The 13,903-nt window shown below is 35.0% G+C and overlaps 1 protein-coding gene across 1 annotated transcript; it reads right to left on the bottom strand.

Moving 5' to 3' along the window:
• Nucleotides 1–9,712: 9,712 nt before the first annotated feature.
• LOC115964278 (50S ribosomal protein L19-1, chloroplastic-like) lies at nt 9,713–13,488 on the bottom strand. Its single transcript, XM_031083620.1, has 6 exons — nt 13,418–13,488; nt 11,948–12,004; nt 11,424–11,538; nt 11,184–11,330; nt 10,946–11,079; nt 9,713–10,095 (listed from the first exon to the last, which is right to left on the bottom strand). Exons 1-6 carry the CDS (start codon nt 13,486–13,488, stop codon nt 9,990–9,992), a joined length of 630 nt encoding a protein of 209 aa, XP_030939480.1. The 3' UTR covers nt 9,713–9,989.
• Between the last annotated feature and the right edge of the window lie 415 nt (nt 13,489–13,903).

Raw genomic sequence — 13,903 nt, 5'->3', positions numbered from 1 at the left:
AAAGTTGTGTTTAAAACTTCTCAGTTCAAGACTCTTGAAATTGTTGAAAAAATGCTTTCTGATTTAAAAGTTAAAACTGAGGGTACTTTTACAAGTACTCCAACTGCTCGAACTATTTCCAAAAAAGAAATTGTTTCTGAAGAAAATACAGATTCTGATACTGTTTGTTCTGTTTCGTCTGTTCTTGCAAAAAGGATCTTTGATGATGATTTCCCAGAAATTAAAAGATTTGTTGGAAACTCCAAACCCATGTCTTTTACTAAAAACTGGTATTCAAAACCCACTCCTCCTGATATGCGGTTTGAAGAGAGATCTTTTCAAACACAGTTTTCTGTTTCTGTTGATAAGCTTTATGAATGGAATATTGATGGTTTGTCTGAACAAGAAATCATCAATAAAATGAGTCACATGTCTATGGTTGGTATTGCTTATCAAAATAATCATGATCTTGATCAACCTGAAATTGTTAATCTGCTTGTTACTGGTTTTTCTGGTACTCTTCGTGGATGGTGGGATTCATACATCACTGAAGAATCCAGAGAGTCTATTAAACATGTTGTTAAAAAGAATGATGAAGGTTTGCCCATTTTTTATGAAGGTATTGGTCGTGGTATTCCTGATGGTGTTAATACCTTGATCTATACTATTCTCAAACATTTTGTTGGTACTCCATCCAATATTTCATCTTGTGTTTCTGATTATTTGAATAATTTGAGTTGTCCAACTATGTCCGATTATAGATGGTATCAAGTAGGAATGACAACGGGTCGGGTTCGGGCCGAGTTTTTCCATATCCGGACCCGACCCGCGGGTCTGTCTCAGAAATTCGAACCCGGCCCGTTTATTAAACGGGTTTTTTTCTTTACCCCAAACCCGCCCCGTTAGGCCTCCACGGGCCCCGTCCCTCATGCCCAGCCAAGCCCAAAATCAGAAACACAAACTTCGATCTATGATTTTCCGGCCCAAAATCACAAACACAAACACAAATCCAAACACGATCACAAACATAAACACAGAAATCCTAAACACAAATTTTGGATCTATGATTTTCCCTTTCAAAATCACAATCACAAACATAAACTCATATTGAGAATTTGAGATGAACTGAACCCAGAAAAAGAAAAAGAAAAAGGAGATCGAGGTGGAGCGAGGCCGTGAGGCCATGGGCGAGGAAGATGAGAGGGGAAGACTAAAGAGGGCTGTGCGACAGTGAGATCGGCGACAGTGAGGCCAAACGGAGTTGAGACTTGAGAGAGTACAGAGCTGTAGGCTTGTGATAGTGTGGCGACAGTGTGAGATCGGCGACGGACTGCCTGTGCTTGACTGCTTGTGGGCTTGTGGCCGTGTGAGACAGTGAGTGAGAGAGCTGAGACAGAGTGATTGAGTGAATGAGATAGTGAGCTGGAGATGTGAGGCTGGGGCGTGAGGCTGAGGGCATGGAACGGAAATTAGATCAGATTATGAGAGGCGGCTGGGTTAGGGAAAATGGGAAATAGGGTTTTCATTACAGCTATATATATAAGGGGGGTTTTTTTGTAATTTTAGGGTAACCGGGCCATAAACGGGTCGGGTTTCGGGTTTTTAAATAAAAACTCGAACCCGACCAGGACCCGCTTCGGGTTTTTAAAAAAAAAACCCATATCCGACCCTATTCTTTATCAGACCGGGTAAAATCCGGCCCATTAGGGTCAGACCGGATCGGGTATCCGCTGATCGGATTTAAATTGCCATCCCTAGTATCAAGATGTTTTTACTTCCAGAGTGATGCTCCGAAAAGATTGTCATAAGCCTTATTGGAAAGAAAAGTTTATTGACGGTCTGCCTCCTATCTTTGCTCATAAGGTAAAACAAGAATTAATGGGTAAAAATGATGCTATTGATTATGATAATTTAACCTATGGTGATATTTTCAGTACTATTAAAAAACTTGGTATCAATATGTGTAATGATGAAAAATTGTTGAAACACCAATTAAAGAATAAAAGAAAAGCTAAATATGAAATGAGAAATTTTTATGAACAATATGGTTTGCCTCCTATTGCTCCTTCTAGGCAAAAAAGTAAAAAACATTATAAAAGCCATAAAAAATATAAAAAATACAGAAATAACTTTGTTAAACCTAATGATTTCTATGCTAAGAAGAAAAATGTTTCTAAAAAACATGTTAAACAAAGATCAGGTAAAGGTAAATGTTTTAACTGTGGTAAGCCTGGACACTTTAGTAAAGACTGTAAAGAAAAACCAGGTAAATTGAAAAACATGTTCAACATGTTAAACATTGATGATAATGTGCAAGAAGAATTATTCAAAATCTTTGAATCAAACAACTTGTCTGATTCTTTGAAAGATGATTTTTCTTCTTCATCTGATTCTTGCTATCAATCTGCTGATGATTCCTCTGATTCTCCTAATATTAAACTTGGTTGTAGAGATTCTTGTTGCAATGTTGTTAAAACTGTTAATACTTTCACCAAGAGTGAAGAAGATGAAAAATTAATAATTCAATTGATAAATCAAATTCAAAACCCTGAACTCCAAAAAGAATATTTGGATAAATTTAAGAAAAATTTGATAAAAGATGAAATTGGTAAAAAACCAAAATCAACTATAAGCTTTGAAGAAACTTTGGAGAGATTTAATAAAAAGAAATCTAAAGAACTAACTGTTAATGATCTCCAACATGAAATTCATATTGTTAAACAAGAGATAAATGAATTAAAACATGAATTTAAAAGCATGAAAAGTGATAACAATAATCTCAAACAAGAATTGATAATGTTAAAAATTGATAAAGATCTTAATAAATCCGGTAATGAACAAAATAAACAAAATGAGCACAATGATGGAGATGAATCCAGTCAACAGGCTCTTCTTTCTGATAAAGGTACTCCTGATACTTTCACTAATCCTCAACTTGCTTTTGTTAATAAAATACTTCCTCCAAAATGGTTTACAAAAGTTAAAATTGTTGTTTCTCCTGATTATCATTTCACTATTATTGCTATGATTGATTCTGGTGCAGATATGAACTGTATCCAAGAAGGATTAATTCTTTCAAAATATTTTGAAAAATCTACTGAAAGATTGGTCTCTGCTAATGGTTCTCAAATGAAAATTAAGTATGAATTGAATAATGCTCATGTGTGCCATGATAATGTTTGTTTCAAGATTCCTTCTATTCTTGTCAAAAATATGACTGATAAAGTGATTCTTGGTTTGCCATTTATTAATGCTTTGTATCCCTTTCTTGTTGAACATGATGGAATTACTACTGATCCATTTGGACAGAAAGTAAAATTCAAATTTGCTTCAAAGTTTGAAATTGATATTGATAATCTATCTTATAAGAAAGATTCTCCCATGAATGAACTTATTCAAGAACTAGTGATGAGTTCTCACCAATATTTCACTGATAATTTTAAAGGTAATTTTCATAGTACGAAAATGTTAAATACTATCAATTATCCTAACATTATCAATGATTCTTTGCAGGAATCAGACAATGATGCGTGGATAAATACCACTTATAAGTGGGATAATAATAATATTCATATTTATACCACTAGTAAGTGGATTATTATGGAAAAGAAAAACAAGGGAAAAGCTCCTGCACAAGACTATTCTCAAAACAAAGGGTTCCCAGCGGGACAACCTTTTAAAATGCATGAAGGCGCATCTTCTAGGGTAAAACCCAGTGGATCAACATCCCTTCAAGGAGATGTCCCGGCAACGGTGACATATTCCAATGGTGATATGTTAACTGCTTTACAAGAAGTTTTGTCAAGAAATTTACAATTCCACAATGGAACCTGTTCAGAATTACCAAATTCTATTAAATTCATCCTTGATAGTCTTCAATTTGCTTTTATTAGAAACCACCATGATCTTTTCCAAAAAACTCTCAGAAACCTTGAAATCCATCTTGTTAACCTCATTGCGCAAAATGAAGCTTATGTGAGCCACCTAGTTAACCCTATTTCAGAAAATGATCTTGTTTTAGAAAATAACTTTGCTTCAAAAACTGACATTGTTCCAAAAAATGAGGCTTTTGGAAGCCATCCTGTTAACCACCTATACATCACAGATGAATCCAATACTAGTCAACTCTTTGGCAAAGAGGACATCCATTCAATGGATAAAAAGACTATTATGGGCACTGATTACGCAAGATTGAGTCTTAAGACCCAATCTTTGTTGAAAAGTGCTGTTGCCAACTTGCCAACAGATATACAATCTCGTATTCTGGAAAGCAAGGCTATGTTTAAGTCTTCTGACTTATGGTTCGAACATTTCAAGATACTTGTTACAACAGTTATTCCTGATCCTGCTAATTCAGATGATGTTAGTGATATTCTTCAACAAGCTGATTGGAAAGAACACTTTGGGAGTAGTTTCAGAGTATGAAAAGAAACACCCGTTTCCCGGCCTTCTAGTCAATTATGATGATGGTTCAGATGATGTTAAGAGGAGTCCTAACTTGCTCTCCCAAATGTTTGAGTATGGCTTTATTAGGCTCATAAGACTAACAAGCCATGACCAAACCAGCCAGCTCCCACAAATCATTCAGACTGCTATTAAAAAATTTGTAAGTCCTTTTGTTTCGATCAGATGCTGGAGCACTTTGCCTCAATGGGAAAGAGATAACTGGATGAATGTCCAGCCTTCAAAACATCTCATTCTCATTAATGGATACACGCACCAAGGGCAATGGTATGAAGGATACTCTTATTTATCCTTCAAAAATCCTTGGGCTCTCGCAGATTGCTGGAGTGATTATTTTAACAATCAAATTCGTGAGGTTGCTCAGAATTTATGGAAGAACTATCACTTTATGGGGAATTCAGATAGAATTTCTGTTTTTGGTCCTAGACCTTATGCTAATGCCATTCCTCATTTGCGGATAGCAGATCATTGTAATCCAAGAAGTTTTCTCACTCCAGGAAAAACTCCAGAGTTTGAGCCACTTCTATACTGTGGATTTTGTAACCAATATGTTCTCTATCATGAGCATGAATGTAATGATGATCCTCCATGGGAACCTTATGATGACTACCCATCGGATGCTACTTCCATTGATTGATGAGTTTATTCCTGAGGTTACTACTATTGCAAGACTGATGCTACTTTATTTGTCTGGCTTGCACAAAAGCCAAAATGTTTTATTGTCCTTCACAAATATGTTGCGAAAAATTCGGAACTGATTCATGATACTTCGGATTCTGCGAAAGATTTTGATTCCCTTATTTGTCTAGCCTGCACAATGGCCAAAACTATTACAATATTCAAAATGAGTCTGAAAAGCCACAAGCCATGATGGTAGAGATGAGAAGATACCCTGACAAAGTCTTCATTTATGCCAACAAAAAATGTCACCTTTGTTGGTTTCTTTCTTATTGGTTTCTTTTGCCTCTAAAGGACACTAATAATGAGGCATTGTCCCTACACTTATAGGCCTATTGCTGATCTTTAAGGAGGATTCCCATAATCTTGTGGATTCCCCACAATCTTAGGTCAAAAAAGAAGAGAAAATCTATTTTACTATTCAATCACTATTCACCTGTTACTATTCACTGTCACTGTTCATGACACTGTTCACTCCGAATTTTGCCTATTTAAGGGGGGTTGTCCCTTATGTTTAAGGGTCCTCAAGTCAAGTTTTAGTTCTGATTTCTCTTCCCTTAGAACTAGCCTTCTTAGAGAGAGAACCCACCTTGCTACTACTACTACCTTGTTCACTCTTGTTCACTACAAACTTTGTAATTCTACAAACCTTGTAACTAGGACTAGTTCAAGTTTTGTAACTGTTAACCTATAACTGTTGAGATCTTGTATTCACTACTACTACTGTAAGTGTTTATTCTACTTTCAATAACAAGTATTTTCAGTTTTATGTTCATTATTTTACTTGTTGCTACCGCCACCTTGGACGGATTACCGCCATACCAGACGGTTCTAAATTGCTTTCATTTATTTTGAACTATTGTTCTTATTTACTTTGAAATATTTTGATATATACTGCTTGGCTGGTTCTACTGCCTTATTATTGTTCTTACATTCAAGCTATTTACTTTCAAGTTACTTCCATTATTTTCTTTACAATATTACTGTGCTTCCGTCTTTTTCCATCAACAGTGCGTCCCCTTCCTATAAATATATATATATATATATATATATATTCAGTCTCTCTCTTTTTTATTTATTTTTTCTCTCTTTCTCTCTCTGGCTTCTCTCAATTCTTCTTAACTTCTCTTTCTCTCTAGCGCCACCCCTATCTCCCTCTCAACTGAACGAAGCCTGCCTTCTCTTCGTGATGTCACCTAGGTTCGTTAAGATTGCCAATGTGGGTTCGTGGTGGTGGTCCGGTGTAGGTTTGTGGTGGGTTCATTGAGATCGCCAATTTGGGTGTGTGTGTGTTTACCGATCTATATTTGGGTCTTTTTGTGGGTTTGGTGGCTGTGGTGGTGGTGATGGTGGTTGTGGTGGTGTTTTGGTGGCTATGGATTTGGTGGTTTGGTGTTTGATTTTTTTTTTCTTTTGTGGGTTTGGTGGCTGTGGTGATAATGATGGTGGTTGTGGTGGTGGTTTGGTTATTTTGTTGGTTTGGTTGTAATTGTGGGTTGTGGTTGAAATGGTGGTTTGGTAGCTGTGGTTGTGGTTGCTGTAGTTTTGGTGGTTATGGCTGTGTAGGGTGGTGGTTTTTTTTTTTTATTCCTTACCTTGGGCTGTGGTTGAGGTTGTTGCTAGTAGAGTGGTGGTGGAGGTGGTTGTGGCTAGTTGAAAAATTTTTGTGAAAAAATTTTAAATTATTTTAATGAGTTTTTTTTACATTATTTTAATCAAATAGCTAAAAATATAGATTCATTGATGTTGGGTGTATTGTAAAGTGAGAAGGTAAAATAGATAAATTAGCTTTTTGTGGAGCCATATTGCTAAATTTATGGCTCCACCAATGTAGATGCTCTAACACAAAGGCACACTATAACTCAATTTAAAAGCCATGATAACTTTTAAGAGAAGATGTGGACAAGTTATATTTTACATAACACGCTCTCTTAAGCAATGTGGATGCTCTAACACAAAGACATACTATAACTTAACTTAAAAGCTATGGTAACTTTTAAGAGAAGATGGGGACAAGTTATACATTACATAACACGCTCTCTTAAGCAATGTGTGACAATTACTTTTTTTTTTTTTTTTTTTTGAGAAACAAACACACACACACACACACAAGGGAGAGAAAAAAATTATCATGACTTTTGAATGGTGTTGTGGTATGCCTTTATCTTGAGGTTACTTTAATGTTATAACTCACAATTAAATTTATGGATATGTTTACTTATTCCATTACAAGTTATAACACATTTTATTTCTAGTAATAAAAATTACTATTCTTGTCATAATCCTTATTTAGTATACCAAGGGTCTGTTTAGGATCCGCTTATTTTGCTAAAAATGAATTTTTTTTGTTAAAAATACTGTAGATAAAGGTAAAAATTAGTTGAAATAATACAATAAAACTCATGAATAGTATCAAAAAGTGTAGTGGGCCCATAAATAGTATACAAAATAAGCTGAATAGTAAAATAAGTCAACTTTTTAATTTTTGCCAAACATACACCAAATGTGCCCTTACAATAATAAAGTGTCTTGAACAAACTTGTTTTGTAACTAAATTAATGAAAAGTTTTGTCTAAAAACAATTTGTATGAGCTAAAAGGAAAAGAGACCAAAGGCCTTGCGAAGATGGGTTGGACTTTGGCTAAGGCCCACAACAATTAATTTTTAGAGATGGGTTTTCGGACCAATGGTGTTGCTCCCAAATTATAGCTCTTTGACAAAGTAGAAAAAGAAATAAAGATCTTTAAACAAAGAATATTTTCTAAGTAATTCAAGTTTAATTTATGTTCCTTGGTGTGGCCAAGGAAACCTTTCTACACTATTACAGTGGGAATAGTTGTTCTAATGGGTATTTTTCTAGATTCCAACCCTTAATCATGAGAGTTTCCTTCCCTTTTATAGTGTTTCAACTCTCATCTTGCCTTTCCATGTGGGGGTTTACTGGCCCTTCTCCAGAATACTTGTCTCATCCTTCCTTTGCAGGTCATGCTAGGCGGGATATAGGTTGTCTTTACACTATTTAGGTGTCATTTAACCATTAATGCAGTTGGCATGGTTGATGCAATGTATTCAATGTAGAGCTGATGGATGCTTTTCAGGAAAGTCCTCCTTTGTCATTGGCGTGGACCGTGAGCTGTCTTCCTAGGAGGGTGACTACCAATCTTGCATGAGTCCTTTCTTTACACGGGCTTCCTTCTTCAGGTGGGATACTTGGCCCTCCACTCCTCCTCGAAAACCATGGGGCCCACCGCATAATTGGTGAGTGGGCTTACTAGGCTTCTCAAGCTCTTTGGATAAGGCCTAGAGGTCCAGCTTCTCTAGCCTCTCATAAAATTTAATAAAATTTTTTTGAAGGTGAGAAATGACACAATAGGGATACAATAAAAGTATTTTATATTTTTATACTTAGACCCAATTAAGTCAATTAATGACCAATTATGATTACCATTAGTAGCATTCTCTCTCAAAATGGGTATCCTTGGAGTCATTTTGAATAATAAATATGGACATTTATGCCAATTCATTGTTTATATTAAAATTCAAAATAATATATTCTAAACTCTTCGAATTTAAAATTTAAATTTAGTTTTTGTGTTAGAATCTCTTTTTCTCCCTCTTGTGTATGTGTGTGCGTTTATTTCTCCAAAAAAAAAAAAAAAATGTTTGAGTTGAGGAAAGCTCTTAAGAAAATTACCAATGGGTGGTATCTCATTTAGGCAATCATGTGCAAAAGATAATTATTGTAATACCAAACGAGATCAATATGAATAGAGACCCGTATTTTTAAAAGTTGAAATACAACTCACAACTCTCATGTATATGCAAGATTTTATTTTATTTTATTATGATAATTTGATAATTGGGAGAGAGAATTTGAATCTTGGATATCTTCATTAGAATTACTAATAAGCGTCCATTGAACTATAAAGCTTTTGACCATTCGGATGGAATTCAAATCAAAGTTGGTGATTCATTTAAGTAAACATAATTTAGTTTAATCTTGATGCATTTATGACAACCAAATTTATTTTTTTAATAATCCCCATTACCCAAGGGATCTTTTAACATATTAAAATATAGGTCACATTTCTACTTACTAGGCTCCTAGATAAACATTAAACAAAAAATGAACAAATTTGACGGCCTCGAAAAAAGAAAAGAAAAAAAGAGCAGTTATTAACACCTCTTTTATTTTCTGGCCACAGAAAAGAACAAACCTGTACATGCCTTTGCATAAACTGAAGGTTTGGTGCATATTATGGTCACAGCTCTCAATGACATTAACAGAAGACAAAGTTTGGTGCATAGGGCAACTTCCAAAATTTGACACTAACCCACTAATCTTGTATATAACCCCACCGTAATGAACAACTTAAATGAATGATCACCTCATATGTCAGATCAATTTTTTGCTATTCCCCCATTATCATATCTATGAATATCCACCAATAATACAACAGATCCAACGGAAACAAGTAGATGACACAAGCCCATTTAATATTTGTTATAGAAAACACAAATACTGCAATACTGCATGCATTAAAAAGATGCAGAGTCCCTATTAAAGAACATCTACTTGTGTAACAATAAATAAACCAACAATCACTTTCGTAACATTTCTTAACCTCAGCATAAGCTGTGAACATCTCAAAGATAACAAATTTGGCAAATTTCCCAGAACGCTTTTGGAATCCTCATCTCTTCCACCCACCTAAACATTTTAGAGAGATCTAAAAAATAAGCCTGACTCAAAAATAGAAAACAAAATCACAAAGAGTTAAAAGAGATCTTTTGCCATTGGGAGCCAACCCCATTACTTTTTTTTTTTTTGCAAAAAAATTGTTGATCTTCCACTAGTCACCAAGCTTCTATTGCTTCTTAAGCGCGTTCATTTTGTCCCTGAGATAGTAAAGCTTGGCCCTCCTTACTTTCTTCTTATCCAGCACCTTTATCTCCTTTATGTTAGGTGAATACCTGTCATGCATTACCCAATCCTTTGGCCATTATGCAGATTCACAAGTTATCAACTTAAAACAAACAATGAGGATCACTAACAACCACAGACATGTGACAACTTCACTACTAAAAAAGGGAACACACCTCACATAGGTATTTTTTTTTTAGAGAGTTTCAACCTATGGCGTCCGCTCCTGATGATTGCTCTTTATCATCAGACCAAGACACCAATCAGTTTTTGGTGTAGGCGGGGATTGAACCCCAGATCTCTTATACAACCATCAGAGACTTTACCAATTGAGCTAATTGGAACCCACCTCACATAGGTATTAATAACAAAAGAAAAAGGAAAGAAAAAAAATTAAAAAAAAAAAAAATCAGTTATATTGCTCAGTATAAGTATACCAAATAATTATTTGATTCTTCTAAGAAAACATAGAAGCAAGTAAAACCTCAAAATATGAACATCTGGGCCAAGTGTCTTTTGCAATTTTAATACTGAGTCCACAAAGCATCAGAACCAAACAATAATTATAATTTTGACCTAAACGGAATTTCCTTGTATATTTTTGTCCACAGCAAGCCCATGTGAGTCCATTTCATACTGTTGCAACAGAACTGCATGTAAGATTTGTCAAAAGATAAGCCCCACCAGTCTTTTTCTCACGTCCGTTTATTTGACGATAAGTACCAGTTGAGCTATGGCTCATTGGCATGTTTCTCTGGAAGGTTATGTTATTGTCAAATCCTTTATAATGAGAGTTGAGTAGTATCTGATTGCTTCTGCCAGGCCATCAAAAGTTTCTTTTCCAGTTTAAAGCAGCAAGTCAAATGCAAATTGAAGTTTCAGGAACTCCAAAATACTTACAGTAGGAAGAGAGACTCAACTCCAACCCCAGCCACAAGTCTCCTAATTCTGAATGTATTGTTTAAACCAGCATTACGCCTTGCTATGACAATGCCTTTCAGAATTGAAATGCGTCGCTTGTTCTCAGGTACTTCCTGTCCACATGAACAATCATATTGAACAGAATCAATACTTAATTTCCTTCACAAAAGCAACATAACAACATAAACAATATCCCCTTGAAAAGAACTTGTCTTACCACTTTGAGTTGCACAATATAACCAGGCTTTATATCAGTTTTTTCTCTCTTCATCCTCACTTCCTCTACATCTTCCTTATCTAATATCTGCAGAGTGTAATACCAACCACTAACAACATGAGGAAGAGAAGAGGTTATTATTGATTCCTACAATACCAGCGCAAAGATGCAAGCCTGCATTATGTTCTTGGCAGTTTTATCAAGCCTCTTAAATTTGATGCGGGGAGCCAGATCAGAGACAGATGAAGAATAATCCTGAGACACTGATTCAACAGGATTTCCAAACGTTGTAATGCCCCTGCTGGTAAAACGAGGTAGCGCAGCTGCCCATTGGAACAAACCAGCCCTAGAACTTCTGCATAACACAGATACAGATGGTAAACCATTATTAGATGGTGTCGGTGGCACTGCTTGGGAGCGAATTCTTATCTGCTACAATAATTTTGTAGGCATCATACAATGAGGTCTTGATTGAGAGAATACAAGAACTAATAATTAATTCTCTAGAGTTTATGCTCCAAATGTATTACACAATGAAAATATTGAAGTATTATGGACCAACTGAACTTTTATAATTCATGGTCTTACTGGATAAGTGGCTAATAACTCATTTTCTCTCAAATTGGTAACCATATAACAGAAAAGCTAATGTGAAAGTTCTGATGGCATCAAATCTCAAGATTTTAAAGTCAGAGAAGTGGAGTAAAAGTAAAATAAACTAGTGAATACAAGACACTCTTCGGGAATGACATTAACAAAATCACAATTTACCCTGGTCACTTTTGCATCCATCAACAGTGACATACTTGCCAGAAGCATCTCTATATTGCATCAAAGAGCCATCATATTTCAATCAAATAATCAACCACTTAATCTCAGCTACAGTATGCATTGGACCTCATTACTGCACCAGTGGAAAGAATGGTGACACCCACTTATATAATACCACAAACGAAGCAGTTTTAATAAAGTAACCTTTTTTATAAGAACTTTTAGTTAAAGCAACCTCAGATTCAGAAGATTAACAATTACTATTTTGGCCAAAGCCAGATTTCATGTGAAACAATTGTCTTGTGAGCATGAGCAGCTCACACCATCTAGAGGAAATAAACATTTATATATGACTATGACTCAATAAGAAAAACTAAAATATAAGGAACAAAGATGTAAAGCAAAAAATTACATAAATTCTCTACCTAAGTCTATCTTCAACAAAATGTAGATATGTCATACATGGTCCTGGACAATATAGCATCTTTTCAATCACAATAGTGTAACAAAATTGGCAAATACGAAACACATACAAAAATACAGGACAGTTCTTAGTTATATGAAAATATACATGTATTTTGATAGATAAGACAAGATTTGAAATCTATGTTTGGTATAGGTGGGGATTTAAACCTAAAATCTCTTATTCAGCGATAAAAGGCTTTATCAATTAAACTAACTGGAACCTACCTAATTCTGCAAAAATATTTAACAATAAGAGAAAGTAGCTCTGCAACAAATTCATGGAAATGTTTTGTAAGTCATCAATTGAAAACAAATCAAAGATATGTATTTAAATCTCTACAATAACGCCAATACCAGTTAAGGCATTATAGCTACTGGCGTAGATTGAATCATCCAACAACGTAAAGGAAGCTACAATGACAACCTAGTCACTGACACACACTAATAAAAGTGTAAAACTTTATCCACTCTAAATTATGGGGTGATTTGCAGTGTTCACCATAAATTACAAATTTCTGCATTCAACATTTTCTAAGTTGAGGTTAATTCGCAACCCCGCAATCTAAAATTAGTGGGCTGATTGGGGTAGACATTGCAATTTAATGGGCACTAATATGTTAATTTTGAACCATGTTAGTGCACTCCACCACTTACCTAATCAAAAAATTTGTAAATTTTGATGCTAATTATTTAAGGAAGGGTTGAAATTGCAAACTAATCTAACAGTGTTGATTGCAAAAATTTAAACTTTAAGGCACACAATGCAAATGACCTCATAGTTCAGGTAGATAACTACAATTAACCCCTTCATTCACCAACTAAACATGAAATATATACAACATTAGTCCAATGACCAATCTCATTTTGTAACATAAGTTACAACCTTAAACCTGAACCACTAAATTAGCACACTGAAACCCAAAAACAGAAAGCAAGATTACAGAACTAAAAGCATGCTAGTGCAATAGAGTACAATGAGTCAGAATTTAGAAACATACACCAAATGTGGAAACTTTTGAAGACCCATATGAACTCCCAGCAAATTTGGGTACACCAAAAAGAGACCCATTTGAGTAAAAGCGAATTGATTTCAAATCAACGTTGTTTGAGCTGCATATGTTTTTTTTTTTGTCTCAGGACCAATCGGATGCTCCCACGTAAACATTGCATTGTTTTTTTTTTTTGGAAAACAAAATCTGCATTGGTTGAAAAAATAAAAAGACTAGGCATAGAATAATTTCATTTTGAATATACAGAAAAATAAAATTATTTACCTGGAGAAAAAGCAACTTTGGTCTTGCTTTGGAGCATATAAAGAGTTGAAGTGTAGAACTGAACTGAGACTTTGAGTGGGTTTATGAATGGAGGGTTGGAACTTGGAAAGACTACCCCTGATGGAAATGAAAGATTGGAGAGATGGGCTAGTCCTGGACCTATGTTTGAGTTGGTCAGTTGGATATATAGTTGCCATAGATTATGAAGGG

This window comes from Quercus lobata, chromosome 10, assembly GCF_001633185.2.
Source record: "Quercus lobata isolate SW786 chromosome 10, ValleyOak3.0 Primary Assembly, whole genome shotgun sequence".
In the NCBI taxonomy this organism is placed as follows: Eukaryota; Viridiplantae; Streptophyta; class Magnoliopsida; order Fagales; family Fagaceae; genus Quercus; species Quercus lobata.
Note: the sequence above shows the minus strand (reverse complement) of the source record. Positions and strands in the feature narration are given on the sequence as shown.

Bases quoted from the DNA above. Each gene is read 5' to 3' on its own strand.
- LOC115964278 (XM_031083620.1), bottom strand. From the start codon at position 13,488: ATGGGTCTCTTTTTGGTGTACCCAAATTTGCTGGGAGTTCATATGGGT. The intron at 12,005-13,417 runs GTATGTTTCTAA...GATGCAATATAG, and splicing joins CAAAAGTTTCCACATTTGGT to AGATGCTTCTGGCAAGTATG. The intron at 10,096-10,945 runs GTAAGTATTTTG...AATGCATGACAG, and splicing joins GTTGAGTCTCTCTTCCTACT to GTATTCACCTAACATAAAGG.